The sequence below is a fragment of the Anopheles cruzii genome, chromosome 3, assembly GCF_943734635.1.
Source record: "Anopheles cruzii chromosome 3, idAnoCruzAS_RS32_06, whole genome shotgun sequence".
Classification (NCBI taxonomy): Eukaryota; Metazoa; Arthropoda; class Insecta; order Diptera; family Culicidae; genus Anopheles; species Anopheles cruzii.
Window position 1 is genome coordinate 20,154,722 of NC_069145.1, and position 23,735 is coordinate 20,178,456.

The window sequence follows — 23,735 nt, forward strand, 5'->3', positions numbered from 1 at the left end:
GGGCGTGCACTTTTCTCTCCAGTTCGCCCACCGAAACCTGTTCCGGATGCGAATCGAAAGTGAAGCGATCGGACACGATCATGCACCGCAGCCCAGGGCCGGAGCTCGGACCCGGAGCGGCCCCGACGGACAGCATACGCACCGAGATGCGGCATGTCACTAACGCGCAATGAAGCTGTTGACCCGTTTATCCGGGGCCCCGTCCTCGGTCCACTTGAACGGGGTTAGTTTAAGGCCTAACCACAACATGTTGCCAAACAATAGGGAACACCGTTCGGTTTGACCACAAAATAACACCGCAACGCCATTGTTTCCCAACGACCAAAGCCAATCGATGGTGGGATGATGCAAAATTTATACCAATATTTACACGTTTAGGTTCTCCTGTCTGGACAATTAGCCCCGGACCAGGCAGGACAGCGCTCGAACCGTATCGAGTAAATAAGCAAATTTGCCGACCAGCGCCGGGTGTGAACAACTAACATCCATTTGGGGGCCATTGCGGTGCCATCGGTGCGGTGCCATTGCGCAACGTTCGAATGGGACGGTGATGTCCAAATGGGTTTCCGGCTCGCGCTGCGTTGTGGTTAGGTGGCCTCCTCTGATTTGCGGTCCATAGGTTCATATTACAAGCCTAAATGGGCGCCCATTCGTCGCCGAAGACGAGTCGTCTCGAGCACCGTAAAAACTCCCCATAAACGATCGCATTACGCATCTGGTAAGTGTTTTCCGATCGTGCGCGCACGGTTCGAGGGTCCAGCTCCTCCAACTTTCTTCCCACTTGGCCGAGGGCGCACTTGGAGTGGCGCATTATGGATGGTCCGTTTCGTGGCAGCCGTAGCGAACATGCGGAAAATTGGTTAGCATCACAGCGGCACGTCGGATCATCCTAAGCCTGGCGCGACGCTGGAAGATTAGCCAGCCCGAGCCAGGAAGTTGGCGAAGATGTGGCCGGCAATCTCGCCGTGAGTCGCCGGTGTATAATCGTGATTGTTTACCGTGGCCCCGGCCGTGCCGCCTTATGCTTGGACAAGTACGTGTGCCGCACGTTTGCTTTTTCTGCCCCCATGGGTTGCGTAAGCCGTGCGATGCTGCAATTGATTCGCCGAGCCACAGCTTCGGTTGCAGGTTTCATTCGAATCGCCATCAGAGAGACATTTTTGATGATTGGAAACAAAACACCTGCGGCTAAGCATAAAACATAAAAGCATGCTGTGTTTATGCATTGCCACATGGACGGGTCCGCGCACTTGTACCTCGCGAACCATCGGCATTCGGTCCGTTAAACACTTGAGCACCGGCCGAGTACCACCATCGGCCAAGCCATTAGGTTCGGTATAAAATTTGCACCAAACGCAGCGCGAAATGCAGAATGCATCCGCGTGTGCATTGGCAGTGCACGCAGCAGGGAGGAGCTTCACGGTGCCCCATTTCCGTGTGCGCCGGAAAGAAGATGCCACTCGGGACTCGGGCTTCCCACCCGCAGAGTGCGGCGCAATGGTGCCAGAGTATGCCGCAATCGTGATGATGATGATGAGCATTGTTTCCCAGCGACACACGGAAGCGGAAATGCTCAAAAACCCGACTGCGCCAGCGACCGGCGGGATGCCCACGCCCACCGGAACCGGATAGCGAAGCATTGGTTAACGCTAAAAGAGTGTGAGAGGGAGAGAGAGAGAGAGCGTTTCCGAAAAGAAAATAAGTATAAAAATCACGCAAATACGTGCGTGCTTACGGCGGGGCTACATTTTTGGGTAAACTCTCATAGAATGCATATCTGCATGTTGGGTGCATTGTTGAAATGCCTGTGTCCCGGAAAGCTCAGCAGCGACAGAATCGGGAAGGAATGGTTGGTTGGAAAGCCAGTTGGCTTCATTATCTTCTGGCACTTGAACCAGGCCAATTCGGTAAAGTTGTTGCCCAATGAAAGCGTTGTACGTCGTCCCGCATTTTCTTGGAAGACAATGGATGAGTTTGGTGTTTAATTTGATTGTGGGAAACAGTAAATACTCGGGGTGCACCCGTTTGCTTGGAGCTGTATGTGTGTTTATTGATTCCTCCCATCCGAGCAGATCCTCAGCGAGACCGAAACCTCACAGCAACCGGTGTTTTAAATGTCACTTCCACAATGCAAACACCCCAAAACACTGTAAAGCAAAAAGGCCGTACAAACTTCTTCGGCGTAACTTCACGCCGTTTTGCAAACAAGCATCAGGAAAGCAAACATCCACCATTGCGAAAGGGAACGGTGTCAGAACCGATTTGAAGACAACATTGTTGCAGTCCCTAGTTTTATGTTTGCGTCTACTGCTCTCATCCATTCATGGAAATTTATTTTCCCCACACAACCAACCGGACGACGGACGGACGGGCTGTGTAGCTACTTCCTGCGATGGCCACGCGATGGTTATGATACCTGAAATTTATCATCTTCAGAAGATGATATTTGTAGAGGAGCTTTTAGGCCACCACCGGCACCGTAACCGCCGAACGGAACCGGACGGAGATACGAAACGGTCGGCTAGTTATACGGGAGATGTTAAAGGCCCGCGAACGAGTGTGCGATTTGCTTCCCTGCTCTTATCCTGGTGGTTTTTTTTTTGCTCATTTTCCTCTTCTCGGAAAAGAAAAGCCGTGTTCGTGTCTTCGTTGCCAAGTGGTGGCGCCACTTCAACCCATTCCGCTTACCGGCCCATCAGCTTCCGGTTGGGCCGGTAAGCGGAAATGTCAGTTCTAGGGTAAGTCCATCATCATTATACTCTATCTTTCACATCCTGAATCCTTCCGTTTGCCGGGAGGGCTTACGGTGCCGTCAGACAGCGCCCAAACCGTCTCACAATAGTTTCAGGTAGCAATTGCGGTGCCTGAAACGGTTCCACAAACAGCCTTTACAGTTTGCACAGGCCTCACCACTGGATCATCATGTGTCGCTCGACGTCTCGGCTAGGTCCACAGGACCGCACCACCACAGCCACGTGTGTAATCCTCCACTGGGATGAAGTTGGTGGTCGTTGGTGGTTTCGCCGTTTTTTTTTTGTCGAGCTATTTAGAAGGGTGAACCCGCCCTTATCAGTCGACCACAAACACAGGCCCTGATTCCTGAGCGCTGACTGCAGTCGTTAAAATTTCATTATACACGTAAATTCCGGTCCAGCACGTCGGCGGCCCCACGGAGTTCTTCTTCAGCGGCGCTGGGCCGTAATGCGGGCGTACGGTCGGCTCTGGCTATTTTAATCGCATACGTGGAAAAATGGCCAGAACGTGCGACCAGGCTGGCTGGCCGGGCGAAAAGAAGCCGAAAGGGGATCCGTGCTCGGCAGCATGTCCTTGGGCACGTGGAATGTTTGCCTCTATGGCTCACCGCTAGGTTTTTTCCGCCGTGTTGCGTCCGACCAGCGGTCGGGTGTAATGGCAGTGACCCAGGTCTGACTGGGTGCCTGCTTAGAAAACTGGCCAACGCGTTCGGTTGGCATTCAAGCGACCAGTGACCAGTGAGTAGCCACTTACCGTGCTGTGGAGAGAAAATGGTCCCCGGTGGCTCTTCGTGCAATTAAAGCAGTTCCAGCGCACCCAGGTCGCCTTTAGTCGCACTGATTCGCTGGAATCATTCGTGTCCAGCAAAAAATCTAGCGCCCAACGGACGGGAGTTCACTGCATCATCATCATGTTCATATTTGCACTTCAACAGCACTGCCGGCTGCAGTCAAACACATTTATTTCAAACTCTCTTCGGCCACTGGACTACGCATAAACTGCTACCTTGCCAATTAGGAGAGCCAATTGTATATGTGTTAAATCTTTCTGTATGTGTAGTAGAGTTAAATCTTTTACTAAGTCAAACAGTAGAGAATGTTAGGATTTCATTTAGCTTATCTTTGGTTCTTCGAAGCCATCGAAATATTACTTTCCCAATGCTGATGTGATTTTATGCACTCAGCATACTCATGGACGGCCTATCGATATGGCTTGCCATCACAAAACGTTCTGCTGATAATTCAACTCCCGGCCTTGTGGAGCACAACGCAAGGCGAAACATTATCTTAGCCTCGTTTTCCCTTTAGTTTCACTTTTGCTCGCATACGGTGAGAGTAGCGACAAGCTTCGGGCATTGCAAACGACCGCTCGTGAAGGTTCCCGTGGTCCGTGGTGTCCCGGAAATAATTGTTTTATGCATATTTCTGTGTGGTGTTACCCACGCTGTGCGTTGCATAAGCGAGATTCCGGCATCGGATCATAACGGAGCACCGTCTCTCATCATCAGAGATTACTTAAAGCAACCACCCAGTGAGCTCATGCAGATGATGCAGAGCCAGTTCAACATGTGTTCCTGGTCAACTGATCATTTTTGGCAGTCTTCTTTTTATGGCTCGGTTTTACCTTCAAGTACAAAATTACACCAAAACATGTGTCCAAGCATTTTATTTCAACTGAATAGTTTAACTTTCTCTAGTTCAAATTTTCTCGGATCGTACTTTCTTTAATATCAATTTTTTTATAAACGTATACCAAGAATTAATAGAGGAATAATTTTACATAAAGCAGAAAAACAATGGTTGAAAACGTAGTCGAAGCGATAAATTTAAATAGAACCCTTGCAGTGCATGGGCACCCAAGGGTTAACCACACTGACAGCTGTCAGTGGCGTCGCTGTCAGATGCTGCAGAGAATTGTTCTGCGAACCAAACACGGATTGTTTTGTACACAAAGCAGTGGCTAAGTTTTTCGCTAAGTTTTTTCAAGTTTAGAAAACACACGATGTCCGACGAGTATCAGCACGTGAACAAGAGCAAACTGAAACTGCGCGTCGAGTCCGACATTAAGAAGAAGCACAGTAAAAAAAGTAAAAAGAAAAGCAAGGACAAAATCAACATGCAGGTTGTGCAGGAGGCCCGCAAATCGGAAGAAGTGCCTCGCCAGACATCGAACCAACCGTACGCAAGGGTGCTAACGAAGGCGGAGGAATCTTTCAAGAAAATGCAAGAGAAAAAAGAACACAAGCGGATTGTGGAGAAGGCGCAAATGACCCACAAGCAGCGGGTAGAGCAATTCAACCAGCACCTGGACAGCCTCACGGAGCATTTCGATATACCGAAAGTGTCGTGGACCAAATAAATTGTCGCCAAAGGCGGTTTATTTTCCATCCGCTCATTAATTGTAAAATCTTATTATATACTAATAAATAAATATTGACCCACTGAGACCGTTGTACCACTTTATGCTTAGCTGTTTCAGCCATGTGCGAATATCACAACCATGGTTTATTTCAAAATATCACTTGACACAAAACAACGCTACGTTCCTCGTTCCATATGTAGATATGGTTCCAATTAGCGCTCCGTTGGAAAGTGGACCTTCGTTGTTCTTCCTTCAAGAGCCGCGCATACCAAACAATCGGTCGCTCAAAGGAATGGACAGATAGGGTAGGTAATACCAACGAAAAAATAATAAACTTTCGCTACTAGCAGTGAAATAATCAATACATTTCATCCCACAACCTCGCGAACTGTTCGGTGTCCTTCGTTCCATCTGCAAAAAGTTGTAGTTACGGAATTGGTTGAAATGTGCCTGGAACAATTTTGTCTCTTTTCCTATAATGTTATGATTGTATATTATATTTAATTATACTATCTTCCCCAAACACATCTCCATCTGTTTTTATTAACACCAAAATGTCTCAATAAATAAAATACTCTTCTGTTCAGGTGATAAAAAGAAGTGCAGCTTCCAAACGAGCCTTGCCGACACTTTTCCTCTAGCCGCCTGGTTTGCGCAGCCACTAGTACCGATGGACGTTTATAATTTGAATAATTGATTTATCTCTGCGAGTTTCTCAGCCATTCTTAATTTGCTAACTTTCGGCTTCGTTTACCGGTGGGCAGACAGCATGTAAAAGTGGTTCCGCACGCTTCCCCGGGACTTTCGTGACGTCAAGCTGTTACTCCTTTCCCAGCGTGTCTCTCTTTCGGCACTGCAACTTTGATAAGCCACAATAACAGGAATGAGGCCATCTCCGTACCAGTTTTGCTTACCTTTTGCCTGGCGAAAAAAGCATCAGCGCCATCCGGATGAGCGCGGAGCATATGAATTTAGATTTAGTTTGAATATTAAAACGAAGCCTTCGGTCTCGGGACCGATTGAAGTATCGATCGAACGGTTTTACGGAGTTCAGCACAGTGATAACGATTATTAGGTCACGGGTTAGGCCGTAACTAACAAGTTTGCATGCTAGATGCGAGAAACTTTACGAAAACCCGGTAAAATGTTGTCTCACACGGGTCATATAAGTTGGTGTCGTTAGTGAATATTTCACACGATTGGCGTAAAAGGATTCATTTTCCTCCAGATTATGTAGATAATTTTATTTAAATTAAGACAAGAGGAAGGAGAATAGGTGGCACGTGGCCCGAAATAGTAATTGGCCCCGATGGCTGACCATGATGGATATTGGGCGTAAAATCATCGATAAGTGAATCGCCTGTTATCTCGCCGCTTAAATTATTACTCTTTCACACATTACTTTTCCCGCGAGAAATCGCGAGAAGAAAGACCGACCAAACACCGTGGAACGCCATGGCGGCACAAAGGCGGAACAAACGATGAAAAATCAACACCAATTATGGTGGGCCGAGAGAAGATGTGTTCATTTTTGGAACCGGAGTCGGCTACCTACCGCAAAACCGGCCACACAGACCCCTAGTGGCAACATAATTGAAAATGATTGAAAAGAAGAAGACAAAGGGCAGCCCCAAAATATGGTCGACGGCGTAATCGAACCCACGGAAGTTCCATTAATGATCCGCGGTTCGGTAGTTCGTCGATCGAATGATGGTTCGACGGTTACGTAGCGCCGTTTCTTTCACCACCAAATGACTGGCGGCCGTCGACGATAAATCATTGAAAACAAATCAAAATGTTCCCCGGATCGTTGGCCGGTTTAATTGTCACTTCCTCTTTTAAAGTAAGCACATTTTGGTTTCGGCTAATAATTTGTTTGTTTCTTCAAATGTAAAAGCCCAAGATCGTTATGATGATCGCGAACCAGCTGCGGAGAGTCGCAGGTCCAAAGAGGAGCAACAGTGAAAGTGACATCCCCCAGGGAGGTCCCAAAAGCCCGACGAGTGGGACAGTTTTTCCAGTGGAACTGTGGAAATACGCAAGTAGCAGCAGGGAAGTATTGCCATTGAATCCGGCTGCCTTGGCGTGTGCCCTATTATCTAACGGCTATAATTTAAAAAATAAAACAGCGTATTAACACAAGAGAGAAAACTCACTGCGACGGTCGGATGTCCAACTTGTTCTCTTTCTCTCGCTCTTCACAGCAGTACCATCAATGGAGACCCACAGACCCCACCTTTCCGGCAGCGCCATTTAAACAAACCCGGGGCGGGTGGAAATGAGTAGTTAAAATTAGAGCCACTTCATCCGTCATCCCCTTCCCGGCAACCGATGCCCTTCGGGCGCGACTAGCCGCCTGGTTTTACTTTCATTCATTTTGCAACAAATGAATCGTGAGCTGTGGCACCGGCCGCCGGCGACACTTTCCCATTGGCTGGCGATTGCTGGATCACAGCTTCCGGGCATCGTAGGCCCCACGGGTGGATGGTAACTACGCCACTGTGGGGACCTTTCTTCACGTGACACTGGCCATGATCGCCACTAGCTCTGGAAACCCGTTCCATTTGGCATCAAATAAGGCTGCTGGGTGGAGTTCAAGATTAGTATCGTCTTCTGAACGGCCATCGACCTTCATCGGATCGTTAGCACGGCATCCGACCGTTTGCTGGCCACCGCATCGTGTGAGGTTGTTGGCCACGGTTAGCACCGATGGATTTTTCCTGTTTTTTGCCTAATTATTGAATGTTTCCTGTACTCTTTGAAACGACAGCAAAGAAACGAGTATTTAGCAACGGCTTAGAGTTGCAGAGAAAAGTGGTTAATTGAATCATACAATAATTTCTCTTGATTCACGGTTATCTTACTTATGGTTGGCATGCGACATGGTAGCTCCACAGGAAAGGCGATCGAACCGGAACGAGGAGAAAATCTTTTCTAATTCAGTTTACCCATAACGGGTTTCGTGTTGAAAAATTTCTTGCACAATGTCCTAAGCTCCAATAGCGCCTCCCTTAAATAATCATAACCTTAATTCTCTGTTGCTTAAACACTTCATTATTTTAGACACAAAAAATTCAATTAAAAGCGTTGATGAACAAAACGTAGCCAAAGTGCACGTGCTCGATTAAACGGATGTCCTATTTTTTGTGACCACGAATAAGAAAGACCTGCGACATCGCCGTCGTAATTAAGCTTGTTACGTTCTTGTTTTTTACTTAAGTTCCCTGCCAGAGTACTGACCATTTTTGTTGCAGTGGCTCACCCGCTAATAAATTACTTAATCAGCACTAAGAGTGGTTACATAATATGCAATAATTTTGCAAGAAACACGAAGCGCCCTCATCAGCCATTAGTTCATTTGTAGTAACTATGAATTGTTGTTGATTTAAAAAAATCTGCTACTTGTAACCGATTCTTAAATCGGCCTGTGTTGGGTTCTTCTACTGCCACATATCACTTGTCACCAGTACGAACACTTTCCTTCGCGATCTTACATAATTAATGCCCGGCGTTCCTTGCCATAAACGCATGGACTTAAGTCATCCTACGAAAAATAAAAATTACACAACTTCCTCTCACTGGCCACAGGAGACTGCCCGAATTTCGGATATAACGTAGTAACAACAATCCAGTGTCATAAATAACTCCATTAGTGAACCGCCAAAATGGTTGGTTCCGGGGAACCAGCAATCGGTGGCCCGTAAGAGATGGCCTTTTGCCTGGTCATAAGTGCCACCGGGTGTACAATTCATTTATGACGATTTTCGGCTACTCTTGCCTGCCCGATAAATCACGGTTACGATGTATTTTTGGTACCATAAATGATCGCAGGGCTACGAGTCGAAATCGAAGCTGTAATTGCCCATCTGTCTTTGACCACAAGGGAACACCCTGGCCACGAATTGAGATCCACGCCATCGTCGTCAATATAGGTTTAAAAGTCCATTCGCGCAGCTCTCACATCCAAACACAAACCCGAGCGGACAACACCAATTCCACGTGAGTTCGACGCGAATGAAAGTGAAACTCCATTTGTCGATGGAGTCCCAGGTATTTTTCGGTACTATAAAGACCGGTCCGGGTCTTCTGCACGCTTGCCAAAAATGAAAGACATAAAACGTGGAGGTATTGAACGTATTGTGTTTATTGTTAAGCGACTTTATTGATGATCGGTAACATCAACGACATAACTGGCACAAGCAGATGATCGCATTCGAATCAAACTGCTCGAAGCTTCCGCCCTTGGTGGAGTCAAAGACCACGAATGGGAGCGATTCTCGTCGAAAGTCGCGGCAAAGTCGCAAACAATAGGTTACGGCGTGACTTTCACGCATATTTTTGTTGGGAGTCTATTTGTTTTGCACCCAAAAGCGGGAAAACCACCATCGACACCGGGTGCCACGGAATAGTAGCATAATTTATTCGCGCAGATAACGGTGATTTCCTACTGGTGGAAAAAAGAGTAATTTGGATTCTCAAACCATTATTGCTGATAGCCAATTGGAAGGGAAAAAAGAAACATTAACTGGCACCTTATCTGCTAATTATTGAGTTATCTGCTATGCATTATGCAAAGCCAAAGCGCTAAGCCTCGCCATGCGCCATTGATCTTACAGCAACTCTGCTGTGAAGCTGCTGATTTTGTAAACCTTTTGTTCAACGTAATTTGGAAAATCATACCGAACAATTAGATATTTGGAAGTACTTTTCGTTGTTATGTGCAACCTAACGAACAATTGCCAATAGAGTATAGTATTAAAATGAGGACCAAATAACAAATCAAAATGAAACTTTAGAACTAATGAAGATGCGGCATTTAGTGATTGGATTTTAAACTACCGATTGCTTGACATTTGAAACGTCGAATTGCGGTCAATCGCGTCGACCGAAACTGTTTTTCATAAATAAATGTTCAATCATCGAAAAAAAACTTAGCACGTTTCTTTTTATAACCAAATTAAATTCCATGTTTTAGATGCCCTATACAAACCATAATAAACCTTTCGTCGACCGTGGGCAAATCGCACTTAATTTAATTACAATTAGATAACTCTCCAAGTTCATAGTAGTAAGTTTATTAAATTCCGTTCACACACGATGATGAATTCTGCGTTGAGCCCGTCGTAGGATCTGAATTGTGATAGCTTCTGGCATAGTACTCAAACGATACTAGCTCAACTTTGCCCGTTCGCTGCACGAGCCGGCGATCTCCGGCTCGGGTTTATGTATCGCTCTTCCAAAGCTTTATCGTTTTATCGTTCTCCAGCGCTGCCGATGCAATAATATTCTCCGTCGGATGGCACGCAGTACAGAGTACGGTGTCGGTGTGGCCCTGCAGTGTCTGGACAATCTCTTTGCTCTGCAGGTTCCAGATGTACACCATGTTGTCCTCGCTGCCCGACACGATCCACTTGCCGCCGGTAACGGAAAAGTTGGCGAAAATGCAGTACTTCTCGTTCCGGTGGCCGGTGTACGTCTTCAGACACTTGCCCTTCGAGTAGTCCCACAGCTTGAGCGTATTGTCCAGCGTTGCCGCCAGAATGTATTTGCCGTTCGGTGAGAACTTTACGAACGACACCGGAGGATTGTCGTCATCGATGAGAGTCTTCAGACACTGGCCGCTGGCGGTGTCCCAGATGCGGCACAGCCCATCGTAGCTCGACGAAACGATTAGAGACCCGTCGCGATTAAAATGCACCGCCGACACCGGATCGGAATGGGCCGGCAACGTTTTGAGGCACTTGCCCGTCCGAACGTCCCAGATTCGCACCGATTCGTCGAAGCTTCCCGAGACGATCAGGTTGCTCTGGGGGTTAAAGTTGCAGCAGAACACGTAGTTCGTGTGGCCTTTTAGCGTCTTTAAACACTTGCCAGAGCTGAGCTCCCAGATCTTGAGCGTTTTGTCGTCACTAGCCGTCACCAATAGGCGGCTATCGCTCGACCATGCCACATCGCTGATCCCCAGTTTGTGCCCGGAAATGGTTTTCTCAAACTTCCCATCGTATGCGCCCCAGATTTTGATCAACTTATCGGCGGCTGTAAAAAATAAGAAATTAAACCATCACGCAACACAATCCGAGCCGTAAGTTCGGCCCCCCACTTACATGAACTTGCTAGCCATTCACCGTTGGGGCTAAACTTTACCGCCGAGACTGCCTTCGTGTGGCCGGCGAGTGTAAATTTAAGGGTATAATTTGGTTTCTGAAACAATAAAAGAATTCTGTTACAAACCGCTTCAATGGAGATGTCGCTTCACCTGCATCTTACCACGGACAATGACTGCCGGTTCTGGCTCGATGGGGCGTGCTGGCTCTGCGAAGGTGGCGGACCGGTCTGTATCGGAGTGGGCATGTGAATCGGATGGCCACCATGGCCAACTGGGCCCCCGAGCGGTACCATCGTCGTCGTTGGGGTAAACGCTATTTTCTGGCACGGTACTGGGATAAGGGTGCTTGTTCAACCCGCCGGATTGTTTACGCTTTGCACATCAGTATCCGAGAGGGGAACAAAAACACTGTAGGCGCGGCACAATACTTTTGTTCAACGACCAGAAAGCATCATAAACTAAATTTTTCCACTTTCTTTTGCATAAACTCGATAGCGATAGTATACTAATGTTGTTACGCGAAAACTCTGCTTTGCTAATCCGCGTCTTTTTGTGTGTCAATCCGCGTCTTTTTGTGTCTCACAAACGAGCGTGGTTTATTTGTTTTAGTACATTTACCGAACCGTCACAATCTGTACTAAAATATGTATAATGTATGACAGGAGCTGCGGCTAGAGATGGCCTCATTTTGTTTTATTTTGTTTTTTGCTAAACAAAATCATTAGCTAAAAATATGCACAAAATACGCATTTTCACGATTAGCAAACAAAGGCAACGCAACTGAAGTGTTTACGTTCTTGTTGGATGACGCATTATTATCAATGCATTCTTGTCCCCTAATCGATAGAGCAATGCCAATCCTTTGAGCTTTGTAATTTATGTTTTATTTACATAGCGCTCATAGCAATTCTTCCAATCTACGATTTTTTGCCAACCAGAAGGAGAACACAACAACGCACAACAGCTAATCTAATTTCTTTCACATTGCACATGTTAGATATCCCGCATTTTGTTTCAAACGTTGATTTCACGAACGTAGCTGTTGCATCTATTATTCATTCCTCTCAGCGAATCGAGCTTTTACTTGGATTCAAATGTGTAGTGCTGCTTTCCTTCGTACGGGTACTGTTTCGCGAGAACCGGTCGGAACATTTTATAATCCTCGAGCCAATAATATATCGCAAAACATCCGGTCATCACACCAAGGAACGAGAGCCAGTACGTTTTCATCGAGTAGCGAAGCGGTTCAGCCGAGCCATATCGATCCTCGGCCCAGAAATCGGTTTCTGCGTGGAGCTAAAAATGATGCACATTCCTAGGCTTAGTGCGCCGCGGCCCAAAATTACGCTGTTCAACAAACTCACTGGTTCGTGAAGGTTTCTCTTCAGCTCCGGAAAATCGTACGGGTAGTAGGGATCACGTGATTCCGCTGGCACGTCCGGTAGCTTCGGGTAGTCGCCGTAGCCAAGTCCATCATCCGGGTACGGTTGGTACTCCGCCGGTGCTAGTCCGTATTTCTTCGCCGCAGCTTCGCGATCTTTTTCTGTTTCAGGAAACTTGCCAGGTTTGAAATCTTTGTTCCAGCCATCTGTAAAACGAACGGACAGGAAATTGTTTCATGTGCACTTTGGAAGCACTATCAGCACAACACCCTCAATCCGAACGTAAACAAATCCGAGTATGTAACTTTTTGCGACTCAGCTGACAGCTAACTCACGGTTCGATGCGGGACAGAGTTACGTAAAATCCGAGGAGGGGTCCGGAAACAGCTCGTCGGCTACGATCGGCTAGCGACTCGCACTGAATAGAACCACCCAGCGGTGCACCTTTACGGATACTTACGATTTCTTACGGTCATGTACAGCAGTGCCGGGTTTCGATTCGATATTTGGGCTGCAAATTTGATGCCCTTGATGAGCGCTGCCATCTTTTAGAACACTTGTCGTTCGGATCTTTACGCGAGCAAAGGAAAAACTTCACTGCCGCGCAGCAGGGTTTGACAGTTGCAACTTCACCGAGCCTGCTGCGCCCATGCAGCAAAACTATGGCAGCACAGGGTGGTCGCACAGAGAAATACAGAGAGAAAATACGCTCAGAGAGAGAAATACAGAGAGAGTCAGGTTCGAAAGTCAGTTAGTTAGTCAGTTGGTCAGTAAACTCAGAATTCAATTTGATCCTTTTCACTCACGGTAAAGGGTAAAGTTTACGTTTTTCGTTAAAATATTTTTGGCTTTCGTCGGAGGAAGGAGCGGTAAATTATCTATTATCTGCTCAGATTTTAATTGAATTGTGTTCTGGTTGAAAGTGGCCGCTTTATCGCTTCGCCGAGCGATTTCGTGCAGATTTCGTGTTGAACACAGAAAAACAGAAACGGTTTGCACTCAAGATTCGTCCTCGCGTTGTTCGATATCACTCTTTCGACTTGGGCAGATGAATTCTCTGAATCTACGCAATACAGAAGGCTAAAAACTCGGATTGGTCATCGGCTACGTTATCTATTTTAGGAAAATATATATATGTAAATCTCAGTTTTGTAAGTTGATTTATGCCCGTCTTTTCCCCATAGTGCAGCGGCTCAGTGAGAGCGTATCGTCGCTTGCGGGCGTTGCGGTGCGTATATTTGCATCAGTCCGGCTCTGCTCTGGAAACGTTGTGAATAAAAAAGTGATCCGTGTGCCAGAAATTGCGAAATCTAGTCAGTCTCTAGCTTGTGTTTTCGGTGCACTTCCGGATGCGTCATCACCCTCTCCGAGCGTTCTCTGGTTCACCAATGAGCGTCCATTTTTCGTGACCAAAGGTCTGTTTTGAGAAAAATAAGGATAACGCAACCGTCACAAGAAAGCAACGCCTACCGCGCGCAACGACCGATCGATAGGAACGTGAAGAAAAATAAAGTGCAACTCGACGGCATGTAGAACCCCCGGTCCGCATATCCTGCATCCTGAACCGAGTGAAACCAATTACCGTGTTGTGTAGTGAAGCGTGCGTGCGTGACGTATTTACCCCCGGAAGCGGCTGGAAACATCCACTTTGAGGAGACCGCCACACCGCCAACATGATATCGAACTATCTGGAGCTGTTCCTCATCTGTGCAGTCATACTGCTGCCAATCTTCTACGAAACATCGACCAAATTTCGCTACTTTTTCAAGTTCTTCGTCTACTACGCGGTCGTCCTACTGAACTCCGTTGTGCTTACGCCTATCTTCTTGTTTCGACCGTGCAACGTGCGGAACCTTGTGTAAGTAGCACCGCAGTGGACGCTCGGTTCCCGGTTCCAACCGAAGCACCGTCTTCACGGTACTTCCTTCCTGGCATAGTCGGCCGAACACGCACGTCTTGATAATCGAAGAGGGTGCATTTGTATCGCCGAAAATGGACCAGTCACCACCAGTTACCACGGTCAATCGATAATTTGAGCTCGCTGCTGTGTCGCCACGATTGACGGCCCCGTTGGAGAGATAGCCAGCCGCCTGTGAAGCACTGGCGACGCTTGAATTCCATAGCCAATAGTTATATCCGGCCTTGTTTGGTGTGATAATCGATTTTGTTCCTTCTTCGCGCGCACATCCAATGTCCTTTTCCTCCTCCAAGACGTTTCGAAGTGTCGCTAAGCTTACAAACATGTGGCAGCTACCAATAGAATTTTAATTGCTCTTCGTGTCACTAGCTCTGTTAAATAATTCCTACTTGACAGGGCCTACTTTAATTGTCGATCGATATTTCCAGCACACTGGCGGAACTTCTCAATTTTTTTACCACTTTTCGTTGCTTTTTTGATTTAAACATTTTCTGAAATGAAAAATTTATCCTTTTCTGATAATGTATAGTGTGTTGTGTTGGGTACTTCTGGAGCGGTGCATTAGAATTTCGCACAAGCGTTCCATAATTTTAAGACCATTACCCAGTCGCCTTAACCCTTTATTTTCAACGTAAGCAATTGCGCGTTTGCTTCTGTTTACACAATTGCTGCCAACATGCATACGCTTTCTTTACGCCATATCAAGTAACTTAGTAACGCACGTCTGGTGAAGCGCACACCGTCCAGCTATGCTTCTCCACCGGTCAGTAGAGTTATTCTGGGATTGATTGAAACTAAACATGATGCTTCATCCAGCTTGTTCTTCGCCGTACTGCCGCCAGAGTTGGCGTCGGTTTGTAAAAATAAATTCCCGTCCGTTCGGACAAAACTGCTCCGCGCTAATGCCATTACACGGTGGCACTAAAGGGCCTCCGCTAGGTGCGATTCTCTGAGTTCAGCATGTTCACGATAGCACGTTCCCATGCTGTCACGTTGCCGCATGCTATCGACGAATGGGATTTTTCTCCGGCCTTTTTTTTGTTTGGTCGCCATCCCACATCTTATCATCCTCTGATAGTGTCCACTCTCTGTCTCTCTCTCGTTTGGGTTACGGGCATGAATCAGCTTATTGATAAATTACGCACGAAGAAGAGCCCCCCTCGTCAGGCCAAGCGGCGGGAAAGGTTATTGTGGAGTATTATATACCGCCGCCCGAAGTGTAAGATATGGTCCACTCTACGTGAGACTTTGGCAGCGTTAGTTTGTTATCAGCTCACAGTGTACCGGAGGCTTACAGTGAAACGGCCATACTGAAGTGGAACATTGGTGCACTATTGTTTCGTAACTTTTGCTGCGTCCACACACTGCTGCACTCTTTGGCTACACATTGAGAACAGCTGAATCAGCTTTAAATAATGAATGAATATACAAAATTATGTCCGTGGCTTTCCGTTAAGAACGCGTGGTTTGATTTCATTCCAAGCCTCATAATTTTGCAAAGTGCATCAGAAAATCTCTGAAAACATCCCGAGCTCTCGTTATCCATCTGTCTGGCACGTTGCAAGCGGCATGGCATCAGCGATTGAATCATTGCTGGGCACGCCATGCACCGCCGCCACCAACCGAGCCCGATCTCGCGGTTCGGTTCTCTTCCTTCTTCTGCTTTCTTGTTATTGTTCATTAGAACCACCAACGCAACTGTCGGCATGCTCAAGGAGGCACGATCATCGGACCGTCCCTCGTCTTAAATCCCCACCAAAGCTACGGTCCGTAAACTGTAACGATGACGACAAAAACGGAACGAAGACACAATCCGCCGTAGGTTCACGGGCTGGTAGTGTGGCTTACCCGTCTGTTTGTGTTGGTCGCGACGGTCTGTGGGTGTGTTTACTCAATTCGATTCAATTAGCCTCAAGTGCTGCGTCCCGCGATCACACTGATAAACGCATGCCTCGGTCGGTCTGCTCAAGTTAGAGAATAAAAACGGAAACATAAGTAGATTAGTAGTGCTCTCGGTCAAGAAACAATGCAGTGAGAAATTGCTTTGAAATTTGAATAAAGAGCGCCAGCCAACAACTCGCCGGAACCACGTGGCGGTAGAACCACAATTTATGCAAGGCAAATAGTAGGGTATCAACCTTGTTTGTACATAATTGGACGAAAAGAAAAATCACTGTTAACACGGGGCCAGCAGTGTGCAAGGTGAAGCAAGTGGTCGCGATTATCTGCTAACGATAATGTCAACACATTACAGGAAAAGCAAAAAAAAGGTTTCACATTTAACTCACGCGAGTACGACGCGTCGTCTTTGACGAAAACCGAAGCACATTCAACCTGCGGTCACGTGCCTTTGCCGCCGAAGGGTGCTCTGCTGACCGCGACACAGAACGAACTGACCTTGTTCTGATGTTTTTTTTTGATACCATTAGAGGTAGGCCGCCTTCCTGCTGCCGATTGTCGTGTAGAACCGCCAGAGTGAGAAATGACTGCACGAGATATCATTAAACGTGATTTAAAAGAAAACAAAAAATCCGTACATGTTCTTGGAAGCCACTTCGTGCCCGAATTGACGGAACTGAGGTATTTGTTTCGTTTGTTAGTGGCAATTAGCACGTGACATGTGGAGGCTTATGACATAACTCGGTCGGAAACGGAAGCCAAAATGGCTAACCTTGAATCGCGCAGGAAACTCTTGTAATCTTAAGGACCGGTGTAATCTTTGGCGCAATCACAACGTGGCACGACGTGCAGAGGCTTAACGTGATGCATTAACGCACTTGCCAGGGGCCCACCTCGCAACAATGCACCACCATCCGCAGTTTGATCCACTGATCCGTTAATGCTCTTTTTGTGAGCCTTAATCCCTTATCGGGTATCGGATCGACTGGCCCGAAGGAGGTTACGAGGCGCAGGCGAAACGCAAACCAGCGGGTCGTTTCGGCAGGAAATAGAATGTCCCATAGAAACCGCGTACCGGATCGCCGATAACAACACCGACGCGATCTCTGCTCGTTCGATTATCGATGGAACGTCCGACAAACTGACTGACCACGGTTTATTATTAGGCATGCGACTGAAGTTTGAACCCCCCAGGAATTTGGACCACGGTTTTTATGGCGACGCCGATGATATGCGTTTTGTTGGTGGGAAACGCTGCAGACGACGGACAAAGATCAAAACACACGAAAACGTGCCTATTTAGTAATCAAAGTACGGCTTTGGGGGAAGTTATTAACTTTTATCTCTACCCTCAATGACAAAGAGGAGAACCAACATTTTATTTATATCATGTTGAACCGTATGATAATGTGACGAAAACGCGTAACGATGATGCTACGGAAACATCGCAGGGCAGGGCCAACGATGCGGAATGGAAGGAATCGGCGATTGCTGATAAGGAGGCAAACGAAGACGGACACTGACCACAGTTCGGCCCCCGGCGACGTGTCTTCTTCTAGCTTGTGCCACGTTGTTTCGCGATACAATTTCATTCTCGTAATTATTTGAGCTTTTTGTTTTTTTATTCGTTTGTTGCTCCAGCAAATCACAAACGCGGTAAAAATCGCGCCACTCTTAACGGCTTAATACTTTGCCCGTTACACCTTTGCGGCGTTCAAATGTATACCGAAAATGAAACAAAAATTGAACACAATTCGTATTTGTCATCGTTTTTTTTTTAACCGCGATCGATAAGGTTGATAAGCGGTTACGGCGATTACAGGAACCCCGATTACCGATAAGTTACCGAAACTCAATTAATTGGTTATCAACAGTGTTCGTGGAGAAGAACACAACGGGGTACGCAACGGAACCATGTCTCGTGTTGCTGTCGCCGGCGTGTACATGGCATTTCGAGTAAACAGAAGGCTGATAGTTAGATAATCTTACTGAACACTGCTGTGGACAGAAGAAACTCCATGTGAACATGGTGGTATCGTTTGATAATAGAAATAAATTTGGCATCGATGTCACTGATCGAATGGGACGAAAGTGTACGAACTGAATGTCACAATAAGCATTTTTTCTTATACACCAGTTAATTTGACTGGTTTTGGTAGAAATAAATTGATACAGCTGGTATATATAGTGTTAAACTGTCCATGATAATAACTGCAATTAGCATTTATACCCATTGAGTTGTGGAGAACATTTGTTAGAACATAATGATACACTGTGAGATGAGTTTCACAGGCGTTGACGAAAAATACGGAAATTTGTGAAATTCGATTGTTAATTGAAGCGCTGATCAGAATTCAGTTGAGTAACTATCACAGCCGATAATGATTATCCGTGCGTCTCGTCGATAGAGAACCACCTGGGGGCTTGCCATGCACTTTCAGCACGTGTGTCCGTGTGTTGCACCAACTCACGGTGCGCATTTACGATCGCACCCCGGACCTAGGTCAAGGGTAGCCCGCGGCCAGAAGCCGGTTTTTACGATGACCGAGTTTGTTGAGATATTGATGACCATCACGTGTCTCCAGTTCTTTAAAGCACATTTACTAATGCTAAAAATTTGAGAGATATTATGCGGTGTCTCACCACCCTTATGTGATGCACAGCACACTGCGTTCTTGCTGCAATGCTGAAGACATCTACAAGGGGCCTCTGCCTTATAATTCTGAGAATGTTCACAGAGTCATGCGTAGACTTGAATGTTTGGATTGTAAACTCGGCTTCGTCAAAAGAGCTCGGCGTGAGGTCCCTGCGACCGGCTAAGCAAATGTTGTTGCCCTCCGCCGATGGTCACCCCCACCATGGTCAGACGTCTCGGCCATCCGCCACGCTAGAACGTGCTTGAAGAGCAAGTAGTTCAGAGATTAGAATGACCCCAATTTCCACCGATCTTGCAGTCCTTGGGCTTGATCTCGCAGCTTGGCTAAACAGTGCCTAAAGTGGCATTCATTTCTCGACTTTTAACCGAGACACTTTCTTGGCACACCTTCACTTAAAAACTCTCCGTTTCGTTTCAGGCTGGCCAGTAGGTGCTGCCGCGTAGCATCGTCGATCATCAGCATTAAATGGGAGGTACGCGGAGCCGAGCATTTAAGCGCGGACCGGGCCATGGTGATGGTGGCTAACCATCAAAGTTCGCTCGATATTTTGGGTAAGCCGTTCGACGGACACTAACTAGCCTAGCTATTTATGTAGCGATCAACACGGGTTTAAACTTTTTCGTTTTCGTAGGAATGTTCGATTTCTGGCATGTGATGGACAAATGTACGGTGATCGCCAAGCGCGAGCTCTTCTACGCCTGGCCATTCGGGCTGGCGGCCTGGCTGTCCGGGTTGATCTTCATCGACCGACGGCACACGGAACGGGCCCAGTCGACGATGAACGATTCGACCAAAATGTTGATCGAAACGCGCACCAAACTGTGGGTGTTCCCGGAGGGTACCCGGCGCACCACGAACGAAATTCATCCATTCAAGAAGGGTGCCTTCCACGTGGCGGTCCGGTCGCAGCTGCCGATCCTGCCGGTCGTGTACAGCTCGTACCACACGTTCCTGGACGACCGGAACAAGGTGATGAACCCGGGTCACGTGATCGTGACCGCACTGCCGCCGATCGAAACGAAGGGTCTCACGACCGAGGACATTCCGGCGCTCATCGAGCGGACACGCAACGCAATGATCGACACATTCAAAGCGTCCACCAAGGAGGTGGAAAATCGGTTCAACCTAAGTGGCCACGGCATGACAAAGAGCAGCCCGCCGGTCCGCAGTGCGGCAACACGATCCCTGCCGGCAAGGCACACCAAGCAGCGGACGGTTGCCGTACCCGCGGACATGCCACTGCAATCGAGTGGCGGTTGCAATCTGTTGGATGGTGGTGCGCGGAAGATTGGTTCGCTGATTGGTGGTGCGAACGATGCGTCGCCCATCAAGGAACCGACGGCCTACCGGCGGAAGGATGTGCAGCGGGATTAGTGGCCAACCGCTTGCCCGTCCGCTCCGTTGTCCGTTGGCGGATGTTGGGCGGTTAGCGTGTAGCATGTGTGATGGCATCGAAGCACGTTCCCCAGCAGCGTATTGCAGCGAAGAACGATTTTTATCTATTTGCCTACCAACATTCTTTTATTTATGCGTTCCGAATTTGCAATGGTAGAACCACGGTCGATTGTGCGATAGTGGTACACGGCCCCTGCCGGAGCTTCGCCCCTCACGAGAGTCTTATTTTTAGTGAAGTTCGGTTAGCTCTCCAAGAGAGATTTAAATAGAGCCGTGAAAATGCACGGCAGCGTAGATAAGTAGTAGCATCAAGAAGCCAAAAGTACTCGATTCCCGAAATTTTAATGCGCGAAGAAGCAACAAATGTCATCTAAACAGAAGCCAACTTTTAGGAGCTAAGTTTGGTTTGAAATTAAAGGCAGCCGTTGGAAGCACCGAACCCAAAGATTCAACAAAAGAATGACCAAATGTTTTTTTTTCGTTTTGTAAATGCAGCGCATTAAAGAACAACGTTCCAATGGTCAAGTCAAAAGTTATTTTTGTAACTGGTTTATTTATCGTATTCTTTTAACTAGCGAACTGCGGTTATAGTTAGAGTCCATAGCGTACGAGACTACAAACGTGAAGGCATTGAAGAGAACTAAAACCCGCACTGATCTCAATACACACCGGTGGAATTTGATTTCAAGCGTGGTACAGTGGATGCCAAAACCAGTGTAAGCCAGGTTGGACACTGTTTTGTAAACAACGTGTAACAGTAGTTCACAGTACTATCGTTCTTTTCCCACAAAAACGTTTGAGCTGGACGCGGTGCATCTGGTCAACACAGGGATTGCGTATGTGTACATATATGCTGTTTCAACCCCCTAAAACCCGGCCTGGCCGCCGACATCGTAGTCGTAGAAATTTGAATGTAAAAACGAGGTTATGTTGTTCTTATATACTCGTGTTACTACGTTACTCTTTTCGCACGGCATCCCAATGTTTTACTCCCTTTCTCCAACATTATGTACATTGTGTAACTATGAACTATAAAACAGCCTGGGATTATGAGATGAGAATAATGAAATTAATAAACTATAGTTAAACTTGCAAGTTTGCTCCTCTTTCCGACTCGCGTTCTAGCACTCGCCCTGTTTCCAGTGCAATAAAGGAGATCAAAATGTATGCTTCTTGGCATTTATTTATCGAAAACTGAAATTATTTAGGAATTTTTCCACGTCCGGCGCCTCCCAGGGAGAGAAAATCTGGCAACATAATGCCACGGCCGCGACCGCGCGACGATCCTTTCGAAACAACCGACCAAGTATCGTCTTCGGGCTGCGATCGACCGGCAACCGGTTCGTGAGTGTTTCCATGCTCCGGATCGTTCTTCCGAGTCAACCGACTCGTTGGTAACTCAGGCCAATTCGGTTCTTGCTTAAAAGTTTCCTTCAAGCCAACTTTGCTATCGTTGCTACCTTCCCACGCGTTCCTGGACGAACTGGCACGAGACGCGAGACTACCGGATTGCACCAGCGAAGGGTACGTCATACGCGAAACGTACGAACCGGACACGTACGAAGTCGTATCTTCGTCGTCGGCCGAGCCCGTCGTATACCCGCCCGTACTTGTTCCGCTCGCGAACTGCGACGAAGTGTTTGCGTTCGATGGCACGTGCCGGCCGGGCTGCAGATCGATGCCCAGATCGAGGCAGCAGTTGTCCGCGATCACATAGGCCCAGCGAACACACCGCGACAGAGGACAGTTCTTCACGTTGTCCATTGCCTCGTGGTCATCGCAGGCAATGCCTGCCGTGTAGTCGTAGATGTCCCGCGTAATGAGCTGCTGGGCACGGTGCACCGAGCCAAACAGTTTCACATCCAACCCGAAGCTTTCGGTGCTGCACTTCAGCTGAAAGAACATTTCCGCCAGTGAGCATACGGCCAAGTTGCACTCGTCCGTGCCTTGGAAAAGCCACTCCAACATACTTTCCACCTTGGCCACATCGTCGCGGTCGGTGAACAGCATGGGCAGCTCGCCGCTACCGTCCTGGCCGAGGAACGATAGGAGCAGACTTGTGATCATATTCAAATCCGTCTCCCCCTTCGCATTCGGTGGCACGGGTAGCTGATGGTCCTCTTCGGCGTGCTTCATCGCTAGGTACGCCATGCCGATCGGCAACCTTTGTGGATCAATCCTAACGTGCAGCTTGTCATGGACACCTCGTTCCAGGTTAAAGCGGACAACGGCCATCTCGGCCGGTATGAAGTTTCCCTCTGTGTCCTCACAAAAGTATGCGAACGCTATGAAATAGAAAATTTGCTTGTCCAGAGCTAGAATCGAGCAAATTTGATTATTAATTAACAATAGCTAATGGTACACCATGCCGTGAGACAAAGAAGACGCAGCCGGGCGCCGCCATACCGTTTCTTTTTGTTGCCTGCTGCAGTGTTGTCCTGAGTCGCTGGTGATGGCCAAGGACTTTAGTCTCTCGCTCACGCTTCTGTGCCTCAACCTGGGAGTACGGTATCCCTTGTGCGGTGAGCTTTTCCCCGTGGTTGTCGCGATTTTTCTTTGCTTTTTCCTCGTACGGAGCACGCTGCTCGGCATTCATTTTCTGGAAGGCGGTAAAAAAGCATGAAGATCCAAGCAAGCCAACCAACTAACGGCACTAATGGCGCCAACTAAGCACTTAATGAAAAAAAAACTAACGGCGTCCCACTTATACGTACCTGCCACTTCACTCCAGCCTTTTCGGACGCTTGCGTGAGGCTGATTCCTCTTCCACGACTATCTTCATTTTTCTTATATTCTATCATGAAGTAGAAAAACCCATTTTTCGGTGGTTTTTTCGGCATTTTGAACAACGACTTTAACACTACTCCTGACCTGAATTCCTGAATTCCTGAAATGTCTAGCGTTTGCAAAAAGGGAACTGAAGACCACCCAGTTCACTGACCTGTCAAAAAGTGACAGCTTCCGTTCGGCGAGGGTAGGACAGTGCACGCATTGAACATTCGAGAAACAATCAGCATAATTTGAGTGGTCACAAAATGAAAATTGTAGGCTTTTGATAACAGATAATAAAAAAATAAACACTGTAAACACGTAATCAGTGTGCCGCGCTACAGGAGGTCTACAAAGGACATAACTTTGTTAAATAACAAATGTTAAACCCTTGAATCCCGATATTGACAGTGGCTACGGCGAGAAATAGATGGCCTCACCGGGGAGCCACACGGAGCGAAACGAAAACATCACGTAACAAAATTTGACACTAA

At 47.3% G+C, this 23,735-nt stretch overlaps 5 protein-coding genes across 6 annotated transcripts; 2 read left to right on the forward strand and 3 right to left on the reverse strand.

The window, feature by feature from the left end:
- The first annotated feature begins 4,671 nt into the window (after window positions 1–4,671).
- LOC128273795 (protein FAM32A) lies at window positions 4,672–5,198 on the forward strand. The gene has a single exon (XM_053011836.1). It carries the CDS (start codon window positions 4,756–4,758, stop codon window positions 5,110–5,112), a length of 357 nt encoding a protein of 118 aa, XP_052867796.1. The 5' UTR covers window positions 4,672–4,755; the 3' UTR covers window positions 5,113–5,198.
- Window positions 5,199–10,180: 4,982 nt separating this feature from the next.
- LOC128271562 (WD repeat-containing protein 5) lies at window positions 10,181–11,536 on the reverse strand. The gene is made up of 3 exons (XM_053009141.1): window positions 11,383–11,536; window positions 11,220–11,316; window positions 10,181–11,151 (listed from the first exon to the last, which is right to left on the reverse strand). The coding sequence occupies exons 1-3, from the start codon at window positions 11,512–11,514 to the stop codon at window positions 10,337–10,339; spliced, it is 1,044 nt and encodes a 347-aa protein (XP_052865101.1). The 5' UTR covers window positions 11,515–11,536; the 3' UTR covers window positions 10,181–10,336.
- Window positions 11,537–12,082: 546 nt separating this feature from the next.
- Window positions 12,083–13,219, reverse strand: LOC128272130 (NADH dehydrogenase [ubiquinone] 1 beta subcomplex subunit 8, mitochondrial). Its single transcript, XM_053009878.1, has 3 exons — window positions 13,064–13,219; window positions 12,586–12,809; window positions 12,083–12,517 (listed from the first exon to the last, which is right to left on the reverse strand). The coding sequence occupies exons 1-3, from the start codon at window positions 13,146–13,148 to the stop codon at window positions 12,302–12,304; spliced, it is 525 nt and encodes a 174-aa protein (XP_052865838.1). The 5' UTR covers window positions 13,149–13,219; the 3' UTR covers window positions 12,083–12,301.
- Window positions 13,220–13,682: 463 nt separating this feature from the next.
- LOC128275319 (1-acyl-sn-glycerol-3-phosphate acyltransferase alpha-like) lies at window positions 13,683–21,569 on the forward strand. Its single transcript, XM_053013783.1, has 3 exons — window positions 13,683–14,461; window positions 19,495–19,628; window positions 19,709–21,569. The coding sequence occupies exons 1-3, from the start codon at window positions 14,277–14,279 to the stop codon at window positions 20,449–20,451; spliced, it is 1,062 nt and encodes a 353-aa protein (XP_052869743.1). The 5' UTR covers window positions 13,683–14,276; the 3' UTR covers window positions 20,452–21,569.
- LOC128275317 (protein maelstrom homolog) lies at window positions 21,050–23,353 on the reverse strand. Of its 2 annotated transcripts, XM_053013782.1 has the most exons (4): window positions 23,187–23,353; window positions 22,879–23,071; window positions 22,450–22,787; window positions 21,050–22,365 (listed from the first exon to the last, which is right to left on the reverse strand). In XM_053013782.1, exons 1-4 carry the CDS (start codon window positions 23,310–23,312, stop codon window positions 21,673–21,675), a joined length of 1,350 nt encoding a protein of 449 aa, XP_052869742.1. In that variant the 5' UTR covers window positions 23,313–23,353; the 3' UTR covers window positions 21,050–21,672. The 2 variants fall into 2 exon arrangements, with proteins under 2 accessions (XP_052869742.1, XP_052869740.1); XM_053013780.1 differs by having other exon boundaries at window positions 21,050–22,787.
- Between the last annotated feature and the right edge of the window lie 382 nt (window positions 23,354–23,735).

Bases quoted from the DNA above. Each gene is read 5' to 3' on its own strand.
- LOC128275319 (XM_053013783.1), top strand. From the start codon at position 14,277: ATGATATCGAACTATCTGGAGCTGTTCCTCATCTGTGCAGTCATACTG. The intron at 14,462-19,494 runs GTAAGTAGCACC...GTTTCGTTTCAG, and splicing joins TGCAACGTGCGGAACCTTGT to GCTGGCCAGTAGGTGCTGCC. The intron at 19,629-19,708 runs GTAAGCCGTTCG...TCGTTTTCGTAG, and splicing joins AAGTTCGCTCGATATTTTGG to GAATGTTCGATTTCTGGCAT.
- LOC128273795 (XM_053011836.1), top strand. From the start codon at position 4,756: ATGTCCGACGAGTATCAGCACGTGAACAAGAGCAAACTGAAACTGCGC.
- LOC128271562 (XM_053009141.1), bottom strand. From the start codon at position 11,514: ATGGTACCGCTCGGGGGCCCAGTTGGCCATGGTGGCCATCCGATTCAC. The intron at 11,317-11,382 runs GTAAGATGCAGG...TTATTGTTTCAG, and splicing joins ACCGGCAGTCATTGTCCGTG to AAACCAAATTATACCCTTAA. The intron at 11,152-11,219 runs GTAAGTGGGGGG...TATTTTTTACAG, and splicing joins TGAATGGCTAGCAAGTTCAT to CCGCCGATAAGTTGATCAAA.
- LOC128272130 (XM_053009878.1), bottom strand. From the start codon at position 13,148: ATGGCAGCGCTCATCAAGGGCATCAAATTTGCAGCCCAAATATCGAAT. The intron at 12,810-13,063 runs GTAAGTATCCGT...TTCGTTTTACAG, and splicing joins GTACATGACCGTAAGAAATC to ATGGCTGGAACAAAGATTTC. The intron at 12,518-12,585 runs GTGAGTTTGTTG...CATCATTTTTAG, and splicing joins AGAGAAACCTTCACGAACCA to CTCCACGCAGAAACCGATTT.
- LOC128275317 (XM_053013780.1), bottom strand. From the start codon at position 23,312: ATGCCGAAAAAACCACCGAAAAATGGGTTTTTCTACTTCATGATAGAA. The intron at 23,072-23,186 runs GTACGTATAAGT...ACCGCCTTCCAG, and splicing joins AGGCTGGAGTGAAGTGGCAG to AAAATGAATGCCGAGCAGCG. The intron at 22,788-22,878 runs GTATGGCGGCGC...GCTCGATTCTAG, and splicing joins GCAGGCAACAAAAAGAAACG to CTCTGGACAAGCAAATTTTC.